The following is a 21,118-nucleotide window of genomic DNA, read 5'->3' as shown; positions in this document are numbered from 1 at the left end:
TTACTGGACACTCTGACACATTAATATCATTATTTTTATAACATCTATAATCGAAGTGTTTATACGAATATTTTATTTACGACGAAAAATTTCTTTTTTTGGTACTCCCTAAATAAAAGTCCGTCCCGTACTTCCGGTGAGTGGCGCACAGAAGCGGAAACCCAAAGCTGCTGTGTAATTGTTCAGTTTAGCTGCAGGAGCAGCGTCCTCTCTTTGTGGGAAGCAGTCGATTCAGAGGAAACATGCCGGATTATCTGGGAGACGACCAGAGGAAAACCAAGGAGGAGGAAAAGGAAGACGGTCCCATCAGATGTACGTTTTAAAAATAACTACAAGTTAGTTGCTAAAGGGAGTAAAAGGTTATTTGACGTCGACATTAGCTTTATTGCTAACGTTAGCTTAGCTCGAGAAACAACCCGCTAGTTTACTACTGGTTGAGGTTAAACTGTTGTTCAATAAACGTAATGTGTCAACATGTCTGATGCTAAAAAACCTGAATAGCTTATATAGAGTATTTAGTCTTGTATGAATTAAACTTCACCGCTCAGTTCAGTGCTCGCGGCCTGCTCACACAGTGACCCATCACTGATGTTGTTTGTATCCCCATCACAGCTCTAGATGAAGGGGACATCGCGCTGCTGAAAACATATGTAAGTTTGGACTTTGTGTCCTTTTGGGATCTTTCTTTTGAAATCGGTCCCACTCGCAGTATCTTTAAATTCCAAGTAGCGCTAAGTTGTGTTGGTCTGTTTTCTCTCCAGGGTCAGAGCACCTACTCCAGACAGATCAAACAAGTGGAAGATGACATCCAGCAGCTGCTCAAGAAGATCAACGAGCTGACAGGTGGGGGATCCATCAATTCACTTTAAATGACACCAGAGCTGACTGTGTGTCCTGACAGTGACACACATGGGGCCATTTTCTTTTTTGTGTCATTATGCATTTAATGTCTGATGTTTTTATTATTTTTTTTGACTATTATTTGCTTTGCCAGGTATTAAGGAGTCAGACACCGGCCTGGCTCCACCTGCACTCTGGGATCTGGCTGCTGACAAACAGACCCTGCAGAGTGAACAGCCTCTGCAGGTGGCAAGGTACACCAAACTTGGTCTAAATTACAAAACACAAGATTATTCAAAGTTATTTCTTGACTTTACTTAATTTTTATGTGTGTGTGAAATGGACTGTGAGGCAAAAAACTTAACAATAATGAGTTAATAGATAAATTGACCTATACAGGTATGTCCTGCTTTATTGATTGTTTCTGCCTCCTTGAAGCACCTGTACACTTGCATTCAAAATAAAGTGTTAACGTTACCTTTCATGACTTTGTTTCCTCATCACAGATGCACAAAGATCATCAACGCAGACTCCGAGGACCCGAAATACATCATCAATGTCAAACAGTTTGCCAAGTTTGTGGTGGACCTGAGCGACCAGGTGGCTCCAACTGACATTGAGGAGGGCATGAGAGTCGGGTGAGACTTAAGTGTTATTATATTAAATATAGTATCAAATATCATCACATTTATCTATTTGAGGTGTGTGGTAATACAATCCGCTAACCATCACGTCTCTTTTGCTTGTGCAGTGTTGACAGAAACAAGTATCAGATCCATATTCCTCTGCCTCCCAAGATTGACCCCACTGTCACCATGATGCAGGTATGGATCCACTGGTGGACATGTATAAACATTTTAGTTTGACGTTTTTCGATGTGAAAAGTCTGAATTGCCATGGTAAATGTTGCCCTTTTCAACTTTTCAACAATACTCTTTGTCCAAATGTTGCACTGTAGGTGGAGGAGAAGCCTGATGTGACGTACAGTGATGTTGGTGGATGTAAGGAGCAGATTGAGAAGCTGAGAGAAGTTGTTGAGACCCCCCTGCTGCATGTGAGTGTTTACAAGTGCTTGTCATCAATCGATGGGAATTCAGTCTCTTCTCTTAACCGCTTCTTGTGGAAGAGTCTACACACACACACACACTCTCACACACTAACATACTCACACTCACATACATTGTTTGTTTTTCTTCTCAACAGCCTGAGAGGTTTGTCAATCTGGGTATTGAGCCTCCGAAAGGTGTCCTGCTTTTTGGGCCCCCCGGAACAGGAAAGACCCTGTGCGCCCGGGCTGTGGCCAACAGGACCGACGCCTGCTTCATCCGAGTCATCGGCTCCGAGCTGGTGCAGAAGTATGTGGGAGAGGTAAGAAGAGCTTGGCAGTCAAAGTGTAGCTGTTGTTTAGATTGTAAATGTGGACTGATTTAAAGATTCACTCCCTTTGTTTCCCTCTGTTTGTTTGTAGGGAGCCAGGATGGTGCGTGAGCTGTTTGAGATGGCCCGCACTAAGAAGGCCTGTCTGATCTTCTTTGATGAAATTGATGCCATTGGAGGTGAATCTTACCCACAATGCCCTATTGTCTAATGTGTGAAAATATTAGTTGCAGTACTTTTTTTCTTAAAAAAAATGGCCACAACAGATCTTACATGAGCACAGCATGAAGACTTATATCATTTTGTGTAAAGTTGGCTTCTGTCCTGTCATTAAATACCGGTAGCCATTTTAAAAACAAGTGTAAAAAAAACAATACATTTTAATGAGATGAATATAGTTGTAAAATACTTGTCCTTTGTGCTTGAACTCGACAGGTGCTCGTTTTGATGATGGCGCCGGAGGAGACAACGAGGTGCAGAGGACCATGTTGGAGCTCATCAACCAACTGGACGGCTTCGACCCGCGTGGCAACATCAAAGTTCTAATGGCCACCAACAGGCCTGACACCCTGGACCCGGCCCTGATGAGACCCGGGCGTCTAGACAGGAAGATCGAGTTCAGCCTGCCCGACCTGGAGGTGAGTTCTAGGGGTTATAAAGATACGCAGACATATTCACATTTTTTTTTTTCAATGAACGTTTCGACCTTACCACTTTACAATTTGTGTTTTTTAAGGGTCGCACACACATCTTCAAGATCCATGCCCGCTCTATGAGTGTGGAGAGAGATATTCGTTTTGAGCTGCTGGCTCGCCTCTGTCCAAACAGCACTGGTAAGACTGGCATCATTCTCTGCCATCATCGGTCTTCATTAGACTCACATTCTCACTGTGTTTCCACTACTCAACATCTTCTCCCTCTATTTCCTTACGTCAATACCCTACCAACGTCTGTAGCTCCATTTTATCTATTGTCCCCCTTTGTTCCTGTTGTAAAATGTTCATTCCAAAGTCTCAGGAACATTGATAAGCAGTATATAAGCAGAGTTTTTTTTTTTCCTCATTCGTTTTTAACACATTTATTCTGTTAATTGGCCGTTTTACAGTTAAAATCTAGTCTTGTACACTCAGCAGGACTCGTGTACGACCACAAGGGTGCACTGTAACATCATTCTTTCACTTTCAAGGCAATACCATGTATCTCCCAATGACATGGGTTTGACTTTCTCTGATTGTGTTTCAGTGAAATTCATTCTCTATTTGTATAAGTTCAACTTTATTAGAACCCAGTGAATGATCAAAGTTATAACACCTTATAAACGTGTTGTTTTGAGAAACAGCTTTACTTCATATAAATGTCTTCTCCAAATACAGTTTAATGTTTTTTTTTCAGGGTTAGTTTCCATTTCAAACAAAGATCTGGGGCAGATGTAGACCTGCACTCAAAGCATTAAAAGCTTGTTCCCGTCTTGTTTTTAAAAAAAAAGCCACAGAAGTATCTGATCCAAAACTCTGGAACCTCCAATCTGAGTGGTTTGCTGCGTGAACTTGTGAACTTCCTGTTCGTCCTCAAAGACAAATTAAATGTGTGTTTCCTGACAGGCGCCGAGATCCGCAGTGTGTGCACAGAGGCAGGCATGTTCGCCATCCGCGCTCGCAGGAAGATCGCCACAGAGAAAGACTTCCTGGAGGCCGTCAACAAGGTCATCAAGTCCTACGCCAAGTTCAGCGCCACCCCCAGATACATGACCTACAACTGAGTGCGAGTGCGCGTGTGTGTGTGTGTGAGACTTTCAACGTTTGCGTTCCACCATCGAAGAAGCAAAACAAACTGCGAAAAATATTGTTCTTTTGTTGTCGGTTAAAAATAAAGTTTATTCCAGATTTAAGTCTCAATGCTTTGTTCAATATTGTCAAATGACCTCAAGGCATCCTGTGTTTTACAGTAACAACTTTAAGAAAACACTTTGTTCTAAAATATGACCTTCACAATGTTTAACATTAGTGTTGACTGTAATGCAAATGTGCTATAACAAACATAATACTGCAAATTGACAGTTTTGCTTGTTTAAATACACAATTACATAGAAATACAGCAGAAAATCTCAGACACACATTCAGCATCAGGACACAGCTTCTCTTCAACTATCACATTGGAAACCAGCGGACTGGACTCTTACAGAAAATACTGACAATGCCACTCATACAGCAGCAGCTTACTAAAGACTTAGTCCTCCCAGCAGAGCAGTGACAACTTCAATAGAACTACAGATATGTTAAAGTCTAAATAATTCCCTCTGGAAAGAAGATGAACGGGAAAGAGGCTGGAAACTTGATCCCGAGTGTGAGAGTGGATTAAAAACCTCATGGAACTTCACTATCTCGCTGCTTAGGGCACTTACATTTTATCCTGTCAGAATCAGGAGTGCACCACGTGAAGGAAAACCAGCAGCACCATCACACATTGATTCAGTTCATCTCTACTGCGACGTCCATCCCTCTCCAGGTTGTGGCGCCACCCACATTTCCAGTCCAAGTCAGAACTGCTGCTCTGATCTGTTCTCGGCCGCAGGTGTCGTCCGCTGTCAGGTCAGCTCATTGGCCGGAGCAGCTGCGGGGCGGGGACTAGTGCAGTGCAGCACGGCGTCGTGGACTGTGGGGAACACCATGTCGGTGGTCATGGCCCCGGTGAAGAACTGTAAGGTGTCCAGGTCAGCCAACACCACTCCTTTCAGATTAAAGCACAGATTGAAAAGACAAACAGTCAGACAAGCTATGTTCATACAGGAGTGTTTATTTTAACGAAGGAATGTAATCGCAGGCCTCCGGCAAAAACTGTGGAAGAGCTTCAGTGTGACTCCACCCTCACATAGTTTGTTACTCCCTGTAATAATACTGCTGCTGAGACCTTAGAGGATCTTTACAAGCAAATGTTGCCAGTTCACTGAGGTGAAACCTGCTGCGTGTGGCCTTATCACAATAGTCCTGCAGTAAATCCTTATGATCGCTTTTTAATAAATCACTTTCTGATCTGCGTCGTAGCAACAACATTCATAGAATCCCTTCCTGTTTAGCAGTTTCTCTTCAGAGTAAAAGCACAACATTCGCTTTGTGGCTGCAATGCCTTCTATTGAGCTGAATTACAGAGCTTTTATTTTTTTTAAGTTGTGAACTTGGGTCCGAAGAGTGTGTTTCTTGCCAAACAGACCTCTAAAATAGCTGACATACAAATGTATGCAAAGATTAACAGACGCTGAGTAAATCATTCAAATATGTACACTACCGTTCAAAGGTTTGGGGTCACTTAGAAATGTCCTTATTTTTCAAAGAAAAGCACTGTTTTTTTCAATGAAGATAACATTAAATTAATCAGAAATACACTATACATTGTTAATGTGGTAAATGACTATTCTAGGTGGAAACGTCGGGTTTTAATGAAATATCTACATAGGTGTATAGAGGACCATTTCCAGCAACTATCACTCCAGTGTTCTAATGGTACATTGTGTTTGCTAATCGCCTTAGAAGACTAATGGATGATTAGAAAACCCTTGAGCAATTATGTTAGCACAGCTGAAAACTGTTTTGCTGGTGAGAGAAGCTATAAAACTGGCCTTCCTTTGAGCTAGTTGAGTATCTGGAGCATCACATTTGTGGGTTCGATTATACTCTCAAAATGGCCAGAAAAAGAGAACTTTCATGTGAAACTCGCCAGTCTATTCTTGTTCTTAGAAATGAAGGCTATTCCATGCAAGAAATTGCGAAGAAACTGAAAATTTCCTACAACGGTGTGTACTACTCCCTTCAGAGACCAGCACAAAGAGGCTCTAACCAGAGTAGAAAGAGAAGTGGGAGGCCCCGGTGCACAACTCAGCAAGAAGACAAGTATATTAGAGTCTCTAGTTTGAGAAATAGACGCCTCACAGGTCCTCAACTGGCAGCTTCTTTAAAATGGTACCCGCAAAACGCCAGTGTCAACGTCTACAGTGAAGAGGCGACTCCGGGATGCTGGCCTTCTAGGCAGAGTGGCAAAGAAAAAGCCATATCTGAGACTGGCCAATAAAAAGAAAAGATTGATATGGGCAAAAGAACACAGACATTGGACAGAGGAAGATTGGAAAAAAGTGTTATGGACAGACGAATCAAAGTTTGAGGTGTTTGGATCACACAGAAGACCTCAAGTCACCAGATCTCAACCCCATTGAGCTGTTGTGGGAGCAGCTTGACCGTATGGTACGCAAGAAGTGCCCATCAAGCCAATCCAACTTGTGGGAGGTGCTTCAGGAAGCGTGGGGTGAAATTACTACAGATTACCTCAACAAATTAACAGCTAGAATGCCAAAGGTCTGCAATGCTGTAATTGCTGCAAATGGAGCATTCTTTGACGAAAGCAAAGTTTGAAGAACAAAATTAATATTTCAAATAAAAATCATTATTTCTAACCTTGTAAATGTCTTGACTATATTTTCTATTCATTTTGCAACTCATTTGATAAATAAAAGTGTGAGTTTTCATGGAAAACATGAAATTGTCTGGGTGACCCCAAACTTTTGAACGGTAGTGGATATAAATCACACACGTAAACAGTAACTAAACAAATTCTGTTTCATTTTATGAAAAAACACTGATTATAAAATCTTCACTGCAGATAAACCAGGTAGGATGAACACCAAGCTTTCCAACTTAACTCTGCACCATAGACTGTTTATAAAAAGCTCCAGCACACAAACAATAAAAAAGGGACAGTATATTGCAGAACTGTTTGAAGCTCCAGAGCATAAACAAAGGTCAAGAGTTCAGGCACAGCCCGAGTGAATCGAAAGTGAGAGATGTGAGAAGTTTCCACATCACTATAAAGTTTAAACTGGGAGTCATCAAAGCTTTCCTGTCTGCAGAGCAGATCAAGTGAGTGACTGATAAAAATCTTAGTAACAGTTCCTGTGATTTTCTAGAAATGTGGAGTAATATCCCGATGACTTACGGCTGCAGGCTGCTATCACCACCTGCACATCCACTGCTGCGTATTGCTTGATGACCTGCAGACACACAAACACGCTTAGTGACTGAAAGTGACATGAAAAGTTGTTTAGACATTCAAGTTGTACAGAAAAAAATACGACCAAAATTCCTAAAATACCCTAACCCTAATAGGAGTGAAACCTACACAGCCTCTCCTCCTGATGTGATGACACTGAAAACAGGAGTAAAAAAAAAATAAAAAAAAGAGAAAGGTACCTGTTTGATGGCTTTGGCTCCCACAGAGTCGACGAAGGAGACAGGCGTCCAGTCCAGGACGATGGAGTGGACGGTGCTGGGAGATTTAAGGTAGACCACCTCTTCTGTGTTTGTTTCGGCGCGGCTGTCCCCTGAAGGTCCGTTCCTGTGCTCCTCCAACAAGTGGTTATCGGACAAAACCTCATGAGACACTTCCTGATTCTTGTACTACAACCAAAGAAACTGAATTTTTATGAAGGGATTTCAACAAGTCAAGGACTCAGGTTAGTTATGTGTTGGGTTAGTTGTGTGTATTTTCAGTGGCTCTATGTTTTTTTGGTTGCGAATCCGTCTCATTCTTTTGAACAATATATTTTAAAATGCCTTGAAGGTATTTATTGAAATTTGGCACAAATGTTAATTTGGACTCGAGGATAAATTCATTAGAATTTGGTGTTCAAAGGTCAAGGGCAGAGCTGCCTAATATATCTATATATCTAAAGTCTTCCTTCAGGGAATATCCTCAAATTTGGACCAGCTGTCACTTGAACTGAGTAAATGATTAGGTTTTAGTTGTCAAAGGTCACTGTGACCTCCGATGAGTCGGTTCATGTAGATTGAAACTGCACTGGTTGGCGGAGGAATACAACCATGGTGCTAAAACTGGGGAAATCAGATTTAGCAATGTCCAAATTCTAGACATGGTGCTTTAAGTATGTGGAAGCTTTGTAAAGCTCAACAGGCTGACCTGTCTTTTCCCCTTTACTATTACTGCAAGTGAACACTGGTGATCATGGGTTGGATTAATTAAATGCTCTACATAGATTTAATTCCATCTCGTCACAGAAGTTCTGCACAAACAATCCCTGTAATTCAATCATTACCTTTCAAGCCAACTAAGGCTGGGAAACATGGCCTGGAAAAACCTCCTGAGGTGGGTTTTTTTTTAAATATCAAACTTGGGAAACCGGATTTACACAATCCCCTGCGTTAACAATTTAAACTTGAAGCACCCGTCATGTTTACACAGTCAACAAAGCTGACTGAGCACATATTGACTCACCTTGACACAGATCCTCAGTTGTGCGTTTTGGTTGTCGTTTGCCTTCTCCTGTTTTTTCCTGGCTTTCCGTGCAGCTTGTAGGTTTTCAGGGTTCACTCCCGTCTGTGAAGACATCGACATCACGGTGAACGAGAGGAAACTTTTCAAAAGTGACATTTATGCTTCCAAAAACAACCAAGTCAGACTTCTTCTTCTACAATACTACATATTACTGTCTTTATTTAGATAGGTTGATGTTGTACTTTTAGAAATGTGCATTCAAAATCCAGAGGCAGTTTTAAACTTTGTCTCGTGAAATGCTCAGCATCATAAAGGGAATCACTTGTACAAAGAGGACAACATCCCATTGACCTGAAAGGAATTAACACAGTTATATTTTAGTCTAACTGATTCTAATGTACTTTTATTATATTAGCTGCCAACCTCTGCTGTAGTTTATTAGAGGACGTAGAAGAAGACACACTGCCCCACACCCACTGACTTCTGAAGAGCATTGGTCTCACACACACACACACACACACACACACACACACACACACACACACACACACACACACACACACACACACACACACACACACACACACACACACACACACACACACACACACACACACACACACACACACACACACACACACACACGATAGGATTACCTTCTCCTTGAGGGTATTCACATAAAGGTCACTGTTGGCAAAGTAGATGGAAGAGTTGCAGTGGAAAATCTTAATCCCCTCATATTCAACTGCCTGGGAACAAAACACAGAACAAAATCACCTGTTGGGAATTTATAATCCTGAGTTCAGACTGAAGTGTTGTTTTTTTGTTTTTTTTTAAATCTCAGACTCACCTCCTCATACTCATCCACATCACAGTACAGCCCAGTACCGGGAACATAACCCAAAACGGCACTTTTGGAGCTGAAAGACAAGAAATGTCAGAGGTGAAATATCCCTTTTGAACTCAAATCTTCAGCGAGCATGCTCAGAGCATCTTCCAGCCCGACTCCTCTGCACATGTTATGAAACATGACATTAGGTGTATGCAGCAAATAAGGGGAATAAAGACACCTGTCATCAGTACCTCTGTGTTCTGTAGATGACTGTTAGTATGGCAAACACAATAGCCACTAGGAGGCCAAAGTCCAGGCCCAGCAGCACAGACGCTACGAATGCTACCAGCCAGATGACCTGAGAGAGAGAAGGGAAGAAACAGAAATAAACTAACAAGCTGAGCTTTTATCGCATGATGTCTTTGACTTTTACTATCTGTATCTGTATTATTTTTTTACTCTTTTACACTTTCATACTGCTTGTTGTAAAGCACTTTGTTACTTGTATTGAAAAGTGTTATACAAATGAAATTATTATTATAATAATAATAATAGAGAAAGTAGAAACAGCTTCATCCTCTCTTCCTCCTATGAGAGGGAACAAACTGGCACACACCAGCATGTGACCAAGGCTCACTGCATCTTATTTGCCTATGGTGATGGTAAGAGGAGTTCAATGATCTACTGACGTTACAGTGACACATTGACCCAGAGTGTGTGTCTGTGTGTGTGCGTGCGTGAGTGCGTGCGTGTGATCATACGCAAGCCCTGGCCGGTCAGGGTTAGGGTTAGGGTGACCCAAGGATTGTCATTATCCAATTCTCCTGGGGTAATTGAGACCAATGGATTGTCATTCTCGATTGTCATGGGAGGGGTCATTTAGACCCCCAGAGAGGGCGCTGTGGTGCTCTGTGGGGTCATTTAGACCCACACCTGATTCCAATTGAAATCAAGGGGGGGTACATTAGACCCACATATAAGTCTCAGTGTGCCACTCTCTCCCGGACCATGGCACGATGTCGCGTCAGGAGCGTTTCACCAGAGAACAGGTTCTCCAACAGCTATTCTCCCAGCAACCATCCTCTGAACCCGAAGAGGACGCGAAAGAGCCAGACCGAGAAGCGGACGGACAAGAAGATGGAGAAGCAGACCGAGAAGCAAACAGAAAAGCAGACCGAGAAGAAGACAGAGAGGACGGAGACGGAGACAACGGCGATAGCGAAGAAGACGAAGACGGTGACTACGAAGACGACGACGAAGACTACGACCCAGTGGGTGATGCTTCTGCAGATTCTTCATCCTTGGAAGAAGAAGAAGAAGGAGGACAAGACCACAGCAACACCACCACCGGAAAGCCGAGCGGCGGGAGCCCAGAACGGAACCAGGGGTTGCGGGTAGTGCTCGATGTAACGGAGGGACTGCACGGTCGTAACATCACGCAGCTCCTGGAGAGGAAGCTCACCGTGGTCGGCACTGTTCGGAAGAACAAGCCCGAGCTCCCGACCGGGCTGCTCGCGGTCAAGGGAAGAGAGGTGTTCTCATCCAAGTTCGCATTCACGCCCACCGCCACTCTTGTGTCCTACATCCCAAAGAAAAACAGGAATGTGGTGCTCCTGAGCACACGGCACCCTGAGGCCGACATCAGCGACCGCGAGGACGGGAAACCGGTCATCGTCCTGGACTACAACCACAACAAAGGTGGCGTGGACAACCTAGACAAGGTGATCGGAACGTACAGCTGCAGGAGGATGATCGCGCGCTGACCCCTGGTCGTCTTTCACAACATTCTCGACGTCTCTTCCTACAACGCCTTCGTGATATGGAGAGAGATCAACCCAGACTGGATGCCAGGCAAGCGGAACAAGCGGAGGGTGTTCCTAGAGCAGCTGGGAAAGGCTCTCGTGACTCCGTTCATCGCACGAAGGGAGCGCATCCCCCGCCGCGGTTGTGAAGGCTGTAAAACCCGCCACCGCCGCCGCACAGAGAGCTGTTGACTACGACGCTCGACCCGAGTGTCCGGCCTGTAAGGACTGTAAAACTCACACCATGTGCCGCGGGTGTAACAAATACATCTGCAAGGGCTGCTCACTTGTCTATTGCGCTATGTGTGCGTCCTAATATGGGGTGGGCTATGTGAGGGGGCCAACAGCCGGGGGAAGCAGGGACAACACAAGGGTTATGCACCTTGAAAATCTAAATGTATAACCATCAGCTGTACATGTCAGCTTAGAAAGTGGAAGTTAGGTTAAACATCTATAAATCACGTCATGTTTAACTTGACATGTTTTTTTCCCAAGTTGAACCCTGATTAGATTAGATATCAATATCCCTTCTGAAATGTGTCTTGCGTCACAAGTAAACTCTGTTACAGAGCGTACATAAACAAAATGATAAAGTACAGTGACAGTAAACAACAGCTGCTGAAGACACAGTATGTGTTGCTCATGGTAACGAGACTAATTTGAGAGAAGAGACTCATCACAGTTTAAATCACATCCATCTAGAACCACAGCGAAAAAATACACATACAAGACCCGGATCAGTTTGTTTTGCATCTTCAGGTTTTCATTGGCTGCTGCCAGAGGGGCTCGGCTGCACAGTGACATTTCTGATGTTAGGTTTAATTTAACACACTGACCAGTTCGATCTTAGTGGTCCTCCACAGATTAGGAATGTCTCTGAACTGTTTGAACATCCCCAACAAGTTGACCATGATGATGGCAGCCAGCGCAGTCTGAGAAACGCACAGAAAGACAATAGTGAACAGAGCAATGTTTACACATTAAAAAGGTCTGGCAGTCTTCTGATCTCATCAGGTAAAACATGCAGTTTTACTAGTTTTAGTGACTTGGAGGCTGCATCAGTGCAGCTGTCAGCCACTGTTTGTTCAACAGACTGATAAGAAAATGAAAAATACCTGCAGCTCCACCTGTGATGGTGAGCTGCCACACAGGAAGCTGGAACCTCTGCTCCATCAGCTCCACATTGTCACCCACCTGAGGGAGTGGCTGGAACACAAAACCAACGGCCACAACCACCAGCAGCACCATGAGAGACGCCAGCAGCCCCGCGATCTGAACAAACACACACACACAAAATGATCAACATCATCTCTTCGCCTAATCAAAGTTTAACAATCCAAATTGATTGTGTGTGTGTGTGTGTGTGCGTGTGCGTGTGCGTGTGTGTGCGTTACCTGTGTTTTCCCTCCTGTGCTCTCCTGCACCAGGCTTCTTGACATGGAACAAGAGATGGCGAAGGTTTGGAAGAAAGAGCTGATGAAGTTACACAGACCGAGGGCAATCAGCTCCTGAGGGTAGAGCAAGTCATTCAAATAAACCAATCAAATGCATTTAAAAAAAAAAGGTCCAGTGTGTAAGATTTAGGTGAATTGGCAGAAATGTTATATAAAATAAGGGTTAGGGTGATTTTCCTTAACATGTCAGATACTGTATCATACAACATGTAAACTCTGCAATGAGGTATTTTTACTGTTATCTAGGGTTAGGGTGACCTGTGTTTATTTTGTCTAGTTTCTCTGTCATTGGGCAACGTGAACCAAAAACAAACCAAATACAAAAAAACAAGGTCTTTTGTTTCCACTGTGGCTTCAACCAGACAAAACATAACTTAGAACAATAATTTGCTGGTTACTGAGAGAATCTCGAGCTGCTATCGGACCTGCACTGAAGCCCAGACGTTTTCCAGATTTTCGAGTCAATTGCTCCCAACATTTTCCAGAACATTCCAGAGAATGTCCGAGTGAGCCCACGTGAGAATAGAGAAGGAAAATGTCTGCTAACAAGCTAGTGGACGTGACAATGTTATTTCTAGCATGTGATGAATGCAAAACTGGAAGAATACAAATATCTAAGGATTAAAAAAAGAGACACTGACGAAGACGTCAACTTGGAAAGACAAAGACACTCGAGAGCCTTGGGTGATAAGGGCCGAGGCTGGTGTCGATGTTCTGTAAACATATTGCTCTACCCAGAGGCCACTACTCGTCTGAATGTTCCGGTTGTTGGGAACACGTCTGACCCAGACAATCTCCTGCTGTGTTCTGAAAAGCAAACTCCCGATAATTTCCTAACCCAAAGTTCATGTCTGAAAACACTACACGGGTAACCAGAGAATGTGGTTGCATGCACAGTAGTAACCTGCAGCTAACCAGCAACATATTTTGGTTGGAATTAATTTACATAAAAAGGATGTTTTGCTACATGTAAAATCCCTTCCCTTATACCTCCACTGTCTTGTACCAGCAACATTTTACCTGTTTCATGCCTTTGTTTCACGTTTACACGTAAAAATCTGAGTAGTAACATGGTTATCTGTGTTATTCTCCTTAACCTCGACCTTTTAAAATATCTGTTTATCAGAAAAGGCCGAAGGTAACCTGGTTTCTTAAGTGTGTGCAAACATACTGATCCATGACAGAGTTCATTGTGCCGGGACATGTAGCTTGTCCGGAGCATCTCAAACGTCTGCACTCACCTGGTTGCCGTCCACACTGTACCCATGCTTCAGGGCAAAGGTCTTAGCCAGAGAGATGTCCATTGAGAATCCCACAATCGCTACAGCAAAGGAGTCCGTGATCAGATTGGGTAACAGAGAGAAATCTGGGGCAGCAGGGGGGAGAAGCCTGAGGACGCATAAAAAAACATGTGTAATACATCCATCCCCATGTGAAAGTATGTTTCAGCTGAGATGTTATGGGGTCTCACTTTACAGCTTGAGGAATAAAACAACTAAATTACGATGAAGATATAAAACACAAGTTCTATATGATCTTGTCAGAAAAATAATAAAACCATTAAGATCCTAAAAATTCCCATGAAGATGAAAAGCTAACAACCTACCCTGACGGTATGTACCCAACAACATCCACCTTGTGGTCTGCTGACAGCGACAGGCCGTACGAGACGCCGGTTGACACCATGACGATGATGATCTCTCCGGGAATGGGGATAGGCAGTTTCTTTTTGAAGCGCTCATTCATGTCTTTGACAAAGTACAGGACGATGATACACGCAAGGCCCAGGATGAGAGAGACGACGTTGGTGCTGGTGATGTCTGTGAATACCGCCTTGGCGCTCTGGGGTATGAGAGAGAGGAGAGTGTGACCAATTATGATAAATTTAAGTAAACAAAAAAAAAAAAAACATGCCTTGAAAGATGAGCGTAAAAATATGTTTAAACAAATGAGTCCCACACCACCTACAACAGTGGTCTGAGTGATCAGATCTCAGGACGCTAATCACTTATGATCGTATCACTCCCACATAAAAGAGCCCAAAATCCCTCTAGAAGAAATCAAACTCACATAAATAATAGCGAGGGGTCCGCTAAAACGCTGCGTCTTCACCCCCAGCAGGTACTTGATCTGGGAGATGAAAACATGCACGGCCGCTGCTGTAGTGAAGCCTCGCACCAGAGGCTCTGTGAGGTAGATCGCCACGAAGCCAAACCTGAGAAGACCGAAGACGAACTGGGAAAAAAAGAAAACCAAAGAAAGAAAGAGGTAAGGGGAAAAGGACATTCTATTTAGCTTTGTTTCAGATAAAAACATGAAATCATAGTGCCAATACTTCAATGGTGATTCAGACATCCTGCTGCTTTGAGTACATAGTGATTTGAGGAGGCTGGATCCCTTCATTGTGGTGTCCTAACCAAATAGCAGACACACTGTGGGGAATGAAGGCAGCTCACTGAGTGTGCGGGTTGTTTGGACGCTGACCTGGATGATTCCCACCAGGGTCGTGAGCATCACGGCCACCTGCACCCTCCTGGCATCACGAGCCTCCGTGTCAACGACGGCAGACACGTTGGATGCATTTGCAGGCAGGAGTGGAAACATCGAGTCTGGGGCCTCCCTCAAGGCAACACCCCCGATCATCAGACTTATAACTGCAAAGGTTCCTAAAGAGCACACACACACAAAAACATATTGTGTCATAAAAGAACTACTTCTTAGCCCAGTAAAGTATGAGGATCCCCACTGTCACTGTGGAGGAATTCACCGAAACCATGTGTGTGGCATCATGACTGAATACTATCATGTGCAGTATGTCTTTGAAGGAACAGGCTATGTATCCCGGCACTAACAGCAATTATACCCATTAGGTCAGAGCTACTGAAATGTCATAATCCTGCTGCTCATGTCAGCTGAGCACATGGAGAGAACTTCACAACACTCGCTGTCTTGAAGAGCCCCATTTAGATCAGGATCAACATTGACTAACCTAACAGCATGGGAATAGAATTGTGGGAACTGTTGGATTTCTCTATAAATTTACGCTGTTGACCTTAGTTTGTTATAATTTGGTCCTTAAAATTGAACTGAACTGAAAAAAAGTTTTCTTATTATTAAAGTGGCACAAAAAAAATGATTTCCTTAAAATACAATGGCAAACGTTGATGGTACAACGAAACCTCTAAACTGTGGCTGCTGCCAAACCTTCTGACTGGCATACTGGAGCAGAGATTGTAATCACCTGACTCCATCTAAAACAGACTTCTGTCACAGTTGACATAGTAGGTAAAGGACAAGTTATTCATCACATCATTAGGAACACCTAGCTAAAATGAATGCTATCGAATCCAACAGTCCTGCAAAAAACCTTCCACCAGAGTGTAATGTTAAAGCAAAGAGTCAACCATTCAAATAACTGGCCAAACATCAGAAACACCTGATAATATTATGCAGTACAGTTCAACTGCAGTTCAAATCAGCTGCATATGTATTATGATGAGTAGGAAAGAATAAGAGGAAATTTGTCAAAAGGACCAGGTACAATCAAACTGTGGAACAATCCTTGCAACATTAAGCCAACTGTCTAATCTTAATCTGACGTCATTGTCATCATTTATGGCCTTCAGGAAAACGCAGCCGATCAACAACACAATCAAACATCACCATCCTGTGTCAAATATTATGTCTAAATTAAACTTGGCTCTATATCCAGGCTTGGTGCTGAGCACTGTCAGGATTTCCAGGGATCTGTGGGGTCATGCACTTCAGAGTGTGAGTATGTGTGTATAAATCACTTTGCGTGAACAGGTCATCTTTCCCAGCACTTCCCAGAGCAGCCCAGTTATTCCCACGCACTCTCAGCCAGAAGTGAAGTGATTATTTCCATAGTAACTTGTGATTGGATTCAATTTTGAGAAAAGGCCATTTTACAGGGCAACCACCTGCTTCCTGTTGTGCGTTCCATACACTGTTCAGATCAGGTCTTTAGTTTGAAAAGGTTAAGCAGGTTTAGTTTATTATACACTGGTCAGCGGGAGTCATAGGTTAGAGCTGACATATGAGATGGCCTGGAACAGTCTCAGAGATGTCAGGGTGTGGAGTGAGTTTCACCATCCCACTCCCCGTGTCAGCTGAGGACACGGTTATTGCAGAAGTTCCTGAACTTTGCCCCAGAAACACAGAATCTAACTAGATTTTCAAGCAATAATGAGCTGGGAAGGGAAAGTGGGGAAGTGAAGGAATAGGAAGACCCTCAGTGAAAATATTCAGGGGGCGCTATTGAGCCATTTTGGCTCACCTGCCAAATATTGTCCTTGGGATGAATTTACATTGTGACGCTCATCATACAAATCAATTTTGAGGCAGATTGGAGCTTGGGCAGTGATGTCACAGCCACTTCCTCTTTGTTGGCGTTCCATCGAAGGTCACGCCATCGCTGTTCAACGTTAAGGCTTAAGTGTCACTTGAGTGTGTGTCACCAGGACCCAACAGGGAAGGAGCCTGGTAGCTGAAGCCTCCCATATTAATTTTACAGAGGGAGCCAATGAGTTTCGCTGTTTATTTAAGTGTCTTTTAAAGTTAGCACTTTGGACACAAACACAGAATTTGAACACCTCAGAGTTGGACCTTGCAGCTCGATGGCCGTGTCCAGAGTGTTGCTGTGCAGCCATGTTTCAATGAAAACAAACATGCTGCAGTTTATCACCTCATGCTGGGTACTGAACCTGTCAGGCTCCAGGAGACAATGGCAGCTGTAATTGAGTTTCAGCTGCATAAAATGTGCTCTTTTGGCAGCGCCATGGCAACCAATTCACAATTTATCTTCCACCTTTGCTTCACGATAGCACAGTGTCACGTACAGTATATACCCATCAAGTGCATTTCTAAAACCTGTTTGCATGATTCTATTTTCAAAATAAATCACCAGGTACATCCACTTCATGAAATTTGCCTGCAACAGTTCTACTTTAAAACAGGACGATGGTGCCATTACTTAAAAACATTTATAAATACATTTTGTACCATCAAGAAGTCCGACATCAGACATAGCTATCATTGCAATGTGTGCTGGGGGGCTTCAGGAGCGATCATCTGCAAAACCTTTTATTTTGACAACCTCCATTCAACATAATATTATCTTTACAGGACAACACACATGAGGACATTAGGTAACAGCAAAAAAGGCTCCATACTGGCACCAAACACAGCAGGAGGAGATTTATGTCTGTATGAGAACCTTTTGGTCAATTTCTCACCTACTGATATGTGTCTGGAAGTGCCAAAGAAGGTGTAGAGCAGAACAGGGTAGAAGGAGGAGTACAGACCATAAACTGGGGGCACAGCTGCCAGCATAGCATAGGCTAGACCTGTGGGTCAGAGAGAGAGAAAGAGAGAGAGCTGTAAATAAACAGTTCCAGTGACCGAGAGATTGCATCACAACCTCAGAGCAGCAGATAAACCAAAACAAAGTCAGTATGAAGCCAGCAGCAGCCGCTCAGGAGTCAGCAGCTGCTCCTTCACGCTGTTTAACCCTCGTGTCATAGCATAGCTGGAGCTGCGGGACACTGACCTTGAGGGAGCTGCACAACTGCCGTGCTGAGACCTGAGACCACATCTGAGAATAAGTACTGCTTGACTGGATAGGACGGCAGCCATGTCAGGATGGGCAGGGAGCTCAGAGCCACTGCCTTGGCCCTCGCTGAAGAACACCTACAGAATACGACAGAAGATTCATCACCGCATCAGTTTGTGATTTAAGAAAATTGTTCAATCTGTTCACACACAATCCCAGATTGTCATTGGTAGAATGATAGGAGCTTCCCTTCCCTTCATATATGAATAAATAATGAACATGGACTCACAAATTATATTGATAAGACACTGTTACATTTCTTGTTTGTTGTTTTTCTGTTTGTAATTGCAGTACAATTTGCGTAAAACCGACCTGCCTATTAAACTTCTGGTCAATTCTAAAGGTTTATTAATTCTAACAAATCGGTCTTGTTCCACTTAATTTCCACATCCTGCCAAAAACAGGCAATCACAATGTATATGATGGTTATGCTTCCCAAGGAACGATACTTGAGAAATACATCTTTAAGACGGATCAGTCACATCAGAGCAGGACAATATTAATGTTACTTTTATAGATCTTATGTCCGTAAAAACAATTCTTACAAGTTATATATGACTCACTAGTTATATAGCAAGATTGTCGTCACAGAACAAATCATTAAGTACATTTCTCAGCTTAATCTTCTTACCTGAAGTGATTTGCCAGCCGCTCTCTGAAGGTGGTGGAGTTGTTTTTGCGGCTGAGAAGCTGCGACCGGATGGAGGTTTCATTATAGACTGGACGTTCTATCCTGTACATCAGCGTTGAGTCTGCATCCTCCCTGGCTACAGCTCCATCTTGCTCCATGTCCACAGGCAGGCTCATGGTGTTGAATCAGAGCTTATGTATTTCCAGTGTTTATTATGTCCCCCACTCGCTCGTCTCCATCATTGTCGTGGACAGTGTCTTGTTGATTCCTTTAAAGGCTCCGACTTCAATCTGTCTGCACTAATGTTTTCTGCTCCTGGGGCAAGAACAGACAGGATACAGCGGTTATCATTCCAATAATGACTGCTTTGCCTTTTGCTTCACTACTTTTAAAGGATAGCAAGATGATAACCAACCAGGCCTCTGTGTTCTGTACACTTTTGTGCTGATAGCGAGAGAATACAGTAGGATTTGCAAGGCCTCCTCCTTTGAGTAAATATATAATCTGATTTTTAGTAAATATTGGATCTTTGGCAAGCTAATGCAAATATATACTTTGTATAATGTGATCTATCATTGGGAAAGATTTTGCTTTACAAAATTTGATGGAGCCGATGTTTGTGGTGGCAAATGAACACAAACAGTAATTTTATCCAATAGGAAATTGTTGCTTTTACCTGGATGGTTACTCTGTGTTATTATGAGACTGCTGTAAGTTGCCAAAGGGCTTTCAAAGACAACACTCTGTCTCCCAGGGAGACGGCACAGCTTTGACTCTGGATTGAACCTGGGGAAGCCCGTGGATAATGCTGAATACAACTTTAATGTCGGTACTTCCACTGACCATCACTGTCAATTTACAAACAAGACGAATATTAAAGATTTAACAATCAGATTTAGATTGAACATTAAGATTTGATATTTACATTGAATGTCTAGTTTTAAGACTAACATTTCATAAACTGACCAAGTTTACAAATTTTTGCTGCAAATACGTTCAAATGCGACAACAGAAACTCACAACACTGTTTTCTTTAGATTGTTTGGTGCTAAACATGGAAAATCTTCTTGTTCATTTCAGCATTGAATTCAAGACGTCGTGCCAAAGAGGATTCATGTCAAGATGATTCATCCATTCTTGCACAACCTTGTGGAATATTGTTTCTTTTCAATGTATTTGTTTACTGTTCTCTTCATTTTTTTTTTTTCCTGTTACATATCAATGTCTTATTATCTGTTAAACTGAAGCTATCCACTAGATGGTATCTAATGTTGTGATCTCCACGCCACGATGTTTGTTCATGATGCAATTGAAACAACTTGTGGACTCGGCTCCGGCAGAAGAGGAACACACCCAATACTACAATATGACGAAATCATCCACGTTGTTTCAAAGATTCTACTTTCACCCAAATTATGGAGCAAATATTATTGTTTTTAGTATTAAATTCAGAACCAATGCAAAAGTATTGGTATTTTGAGTGGTGGAGGTTCAGCCCCACAGTGTCTCACAGTGTCACCTCTCCACACCGGTGTCCACGGCCAGGAGCAGAGAGGTCGCCACCGGAAGTGCCACAGCTAGCTGCCACATATGAGTTTATCTCCTTCATAAATAACACTCACATGAAAGTTTCAGCTGTGTTAACCGGAGTTCAGCCTCGCCATCCTCTCTGTGCGCGTGTTTTCTAGCTCCCTGCGCGTCGACACTTAAGCTAACACGGAGATGCTAATGGGAGACAGGCTCTTACCTCCGTCCTCCTCCGGCCGCTGTGAGGATGCTGCAGCTCCGGGACATTTATTAGTGTCAGTCTGTGGTGGGGCTGTGACAGGGGAATCGACCTTTAACCGACAACACACACACACACACACTTTCTGCCACACAGCACAGATGGTCTGCGTCGACAGGATGAACGACTCCGGTTTGAAATCCCTCTCCACTTTCCGCCCTGAGCGCTGAGCCTCACGCATGCGCAGTCCGCTTGCAGTCAGCCCATTTGTAGTCCTTGAAGTTTGGAAGCACTTTGTTTTTTTTAAATCTGGCGGATTTCCTGCGCCCTGACGTCACCTCTTTACATCAACCAGTCAATGGTCGTCACACAGCTTTTCAGTTTAACATATTTATTTCGTGATGATAATAATTTGTTACCCAGCCCAACTAAAAGCACCATAAAGTTTTATATTTCATTTAGTCAGCTGAATCATTACTTATACTTTGCCCTGAACTTACGCCGGCTGAGAGAGATAAACGCACTGCAAATTAAGAAAAAACTACTTT

General features: G+C 43.1%; 2 protein-coding genes across 4 annotated transcripts; one reads left to right on the top strand and one right to left on the bottom strand.

The window, feature by feature from the left end:
- The first annotated feature begins 140 nt into the window (after positions 1 to 140).
- On the top strand, positions 141 to 4,100 carry psmc2 (proteasome 26S subunit, ATPase 2). The gene is made up of 12 exons (XM_035147911.2): positions 141 to 312; positions 613 to 650; positions 762 to 843; positions 995 to 1,094; positions 1,347 to 1,478; positions 1,592 to 1,664; positions 1,799 to 1,894; positions 2,044 to 2,208; positions 2,309 to 2,396; positions 2,653 to 2,855; positions 2,954 to 3,050; positions 3,819 to 4,100. The coding sequence occupies exons 1-12, from the start codon at positions 243 to 245 to the stop codon at positions 3,974 to 3,976; spliced, it is 1,302 nt and encodes a 433-aa protein (XP_035003802.1). The 5' UTR covers positions 141 to 242; the 3' UTR covers positions 3,977 to 4,100.
- On the bottom strand, positions 4,066 to 20,810 carry slc26a5 (solute carrier family 26 member 5). Of its 3 annotated transcripts, none has more exons than XM_035147906.2 (18): positions 20,592 to 20,810; positions 18,845 to 19,159; positions 18,151 to 18,290; positions 17,837 to 17,947; positions 15,066 to 15,247; positions 14,652 to 14,816; positions 14,188 to 14,423; positions 13,823 to 13,970; positions 12,522 to 12,635; positions 12,322 to 12,399; positions 11,964 to 12,059; positions 9,577 to 9,683; positions 9,344 to 9,413; positions 9,150 to 9,242; positions 8,494 to 8,595; positions 7,452 to 7,658; positions 7,198 to 7,252; positions 4,066 to 4,944 (listed from the first exon to the last, which is right to left on the bottom strand). In XM_035147906.2, exons 2-18 carry the CDS (start codon positions 19,018 to 19,020, stop codon positions 4,802 to 4,804), a joined length of 2,223 nt encoding a protein of 740 aa, XP_035003797.1. In that variant the 5' UTR covers positions 19,021 to 19,159; positions 20,592 to 20,810; the 3' UTR covers positions 4,066 to 4,801. The 3 variants fall into 3 exon arrangements, with proteins under 3 accessions (XP_035003797.1, XP_035003799.1, XP_035003798.1); XM_035147908.2 differs by having other exon boundaries at positions 7,452 to 7,607; XM_035147907.2 differs by having other exon boundaries at positions 20,467 to 20,605.
- Between the last annotated feature and the right edge of the window lie 308 nt (positions 20,811 to 21,118).

The sequence above is a fragment of the Hippoglossus stenolepis genome, chromosome 22, assembly GCF_022539355.2.
Source record: "Hippoglossus stenolepis isolate QCI-W04-F060 chromosome 22, HSTE1.2, whole genome shotgun sequence".
NCBI lineage: Eukaryota > Metazoa > Chordata > Actinopteri > Pleuronectiformes > Pleuronectidae > Hippoglossus > Hippoglossus stenolepis.
The sequence above is the reverse complement of the archived record's forward strand: the minus strand, read 5'-3'. Positions and strand labels throughout refer to the sequence as shown.

Excerpts from the sequence above, each read along its gene's own strand:
- psmc2 (XM_035147911.2), top strand. The coding sequence starts at position 243 with ATGCCGGATTATCTGGGAGACGACCAGAGGAAAACCAAGGAGGAGGAA. Across the intron at positions 1,479-1,591 it reads GAGGAGGGCATGAGAGTCGG|TGTTGACAGAAACAAGTATC; the intron begins GTGAGACTTAAG and ends TTGCTTGTGCAG. Across the intron at positions 2,209-2,308 it reads TGCAGAAGTATGTGGGAGAG|GGAGCCAGGATGGTGCGTGA; the intron begins GTAAGAAGAGCT and ends GTTTGTTTGTAG.
- slc26a5 (XM_035147906.2), bottom strand. The coding sequence starts at position 19,020 with ATGAGCCTGCCTGTGGACATGGAGCAAGATGGAGCTGTAGCCAGGGAG. Across the intron at positions 18,291-18,844 it reads CGGCTGGCAAATCACTTCAG|GTGTTCTTCAGCGAGGGCCA; the intron begins GTAAGAAGATTA and ends CGTATTCTGTAG. Across the intron at positions 14,424-14,651 it reads GACCCCTCGCTATTATTTAT|AGCGCCAAGGCGGTATTCAC; the intron begins GTGAGTTTGATT and ends CTCATACCCCAG.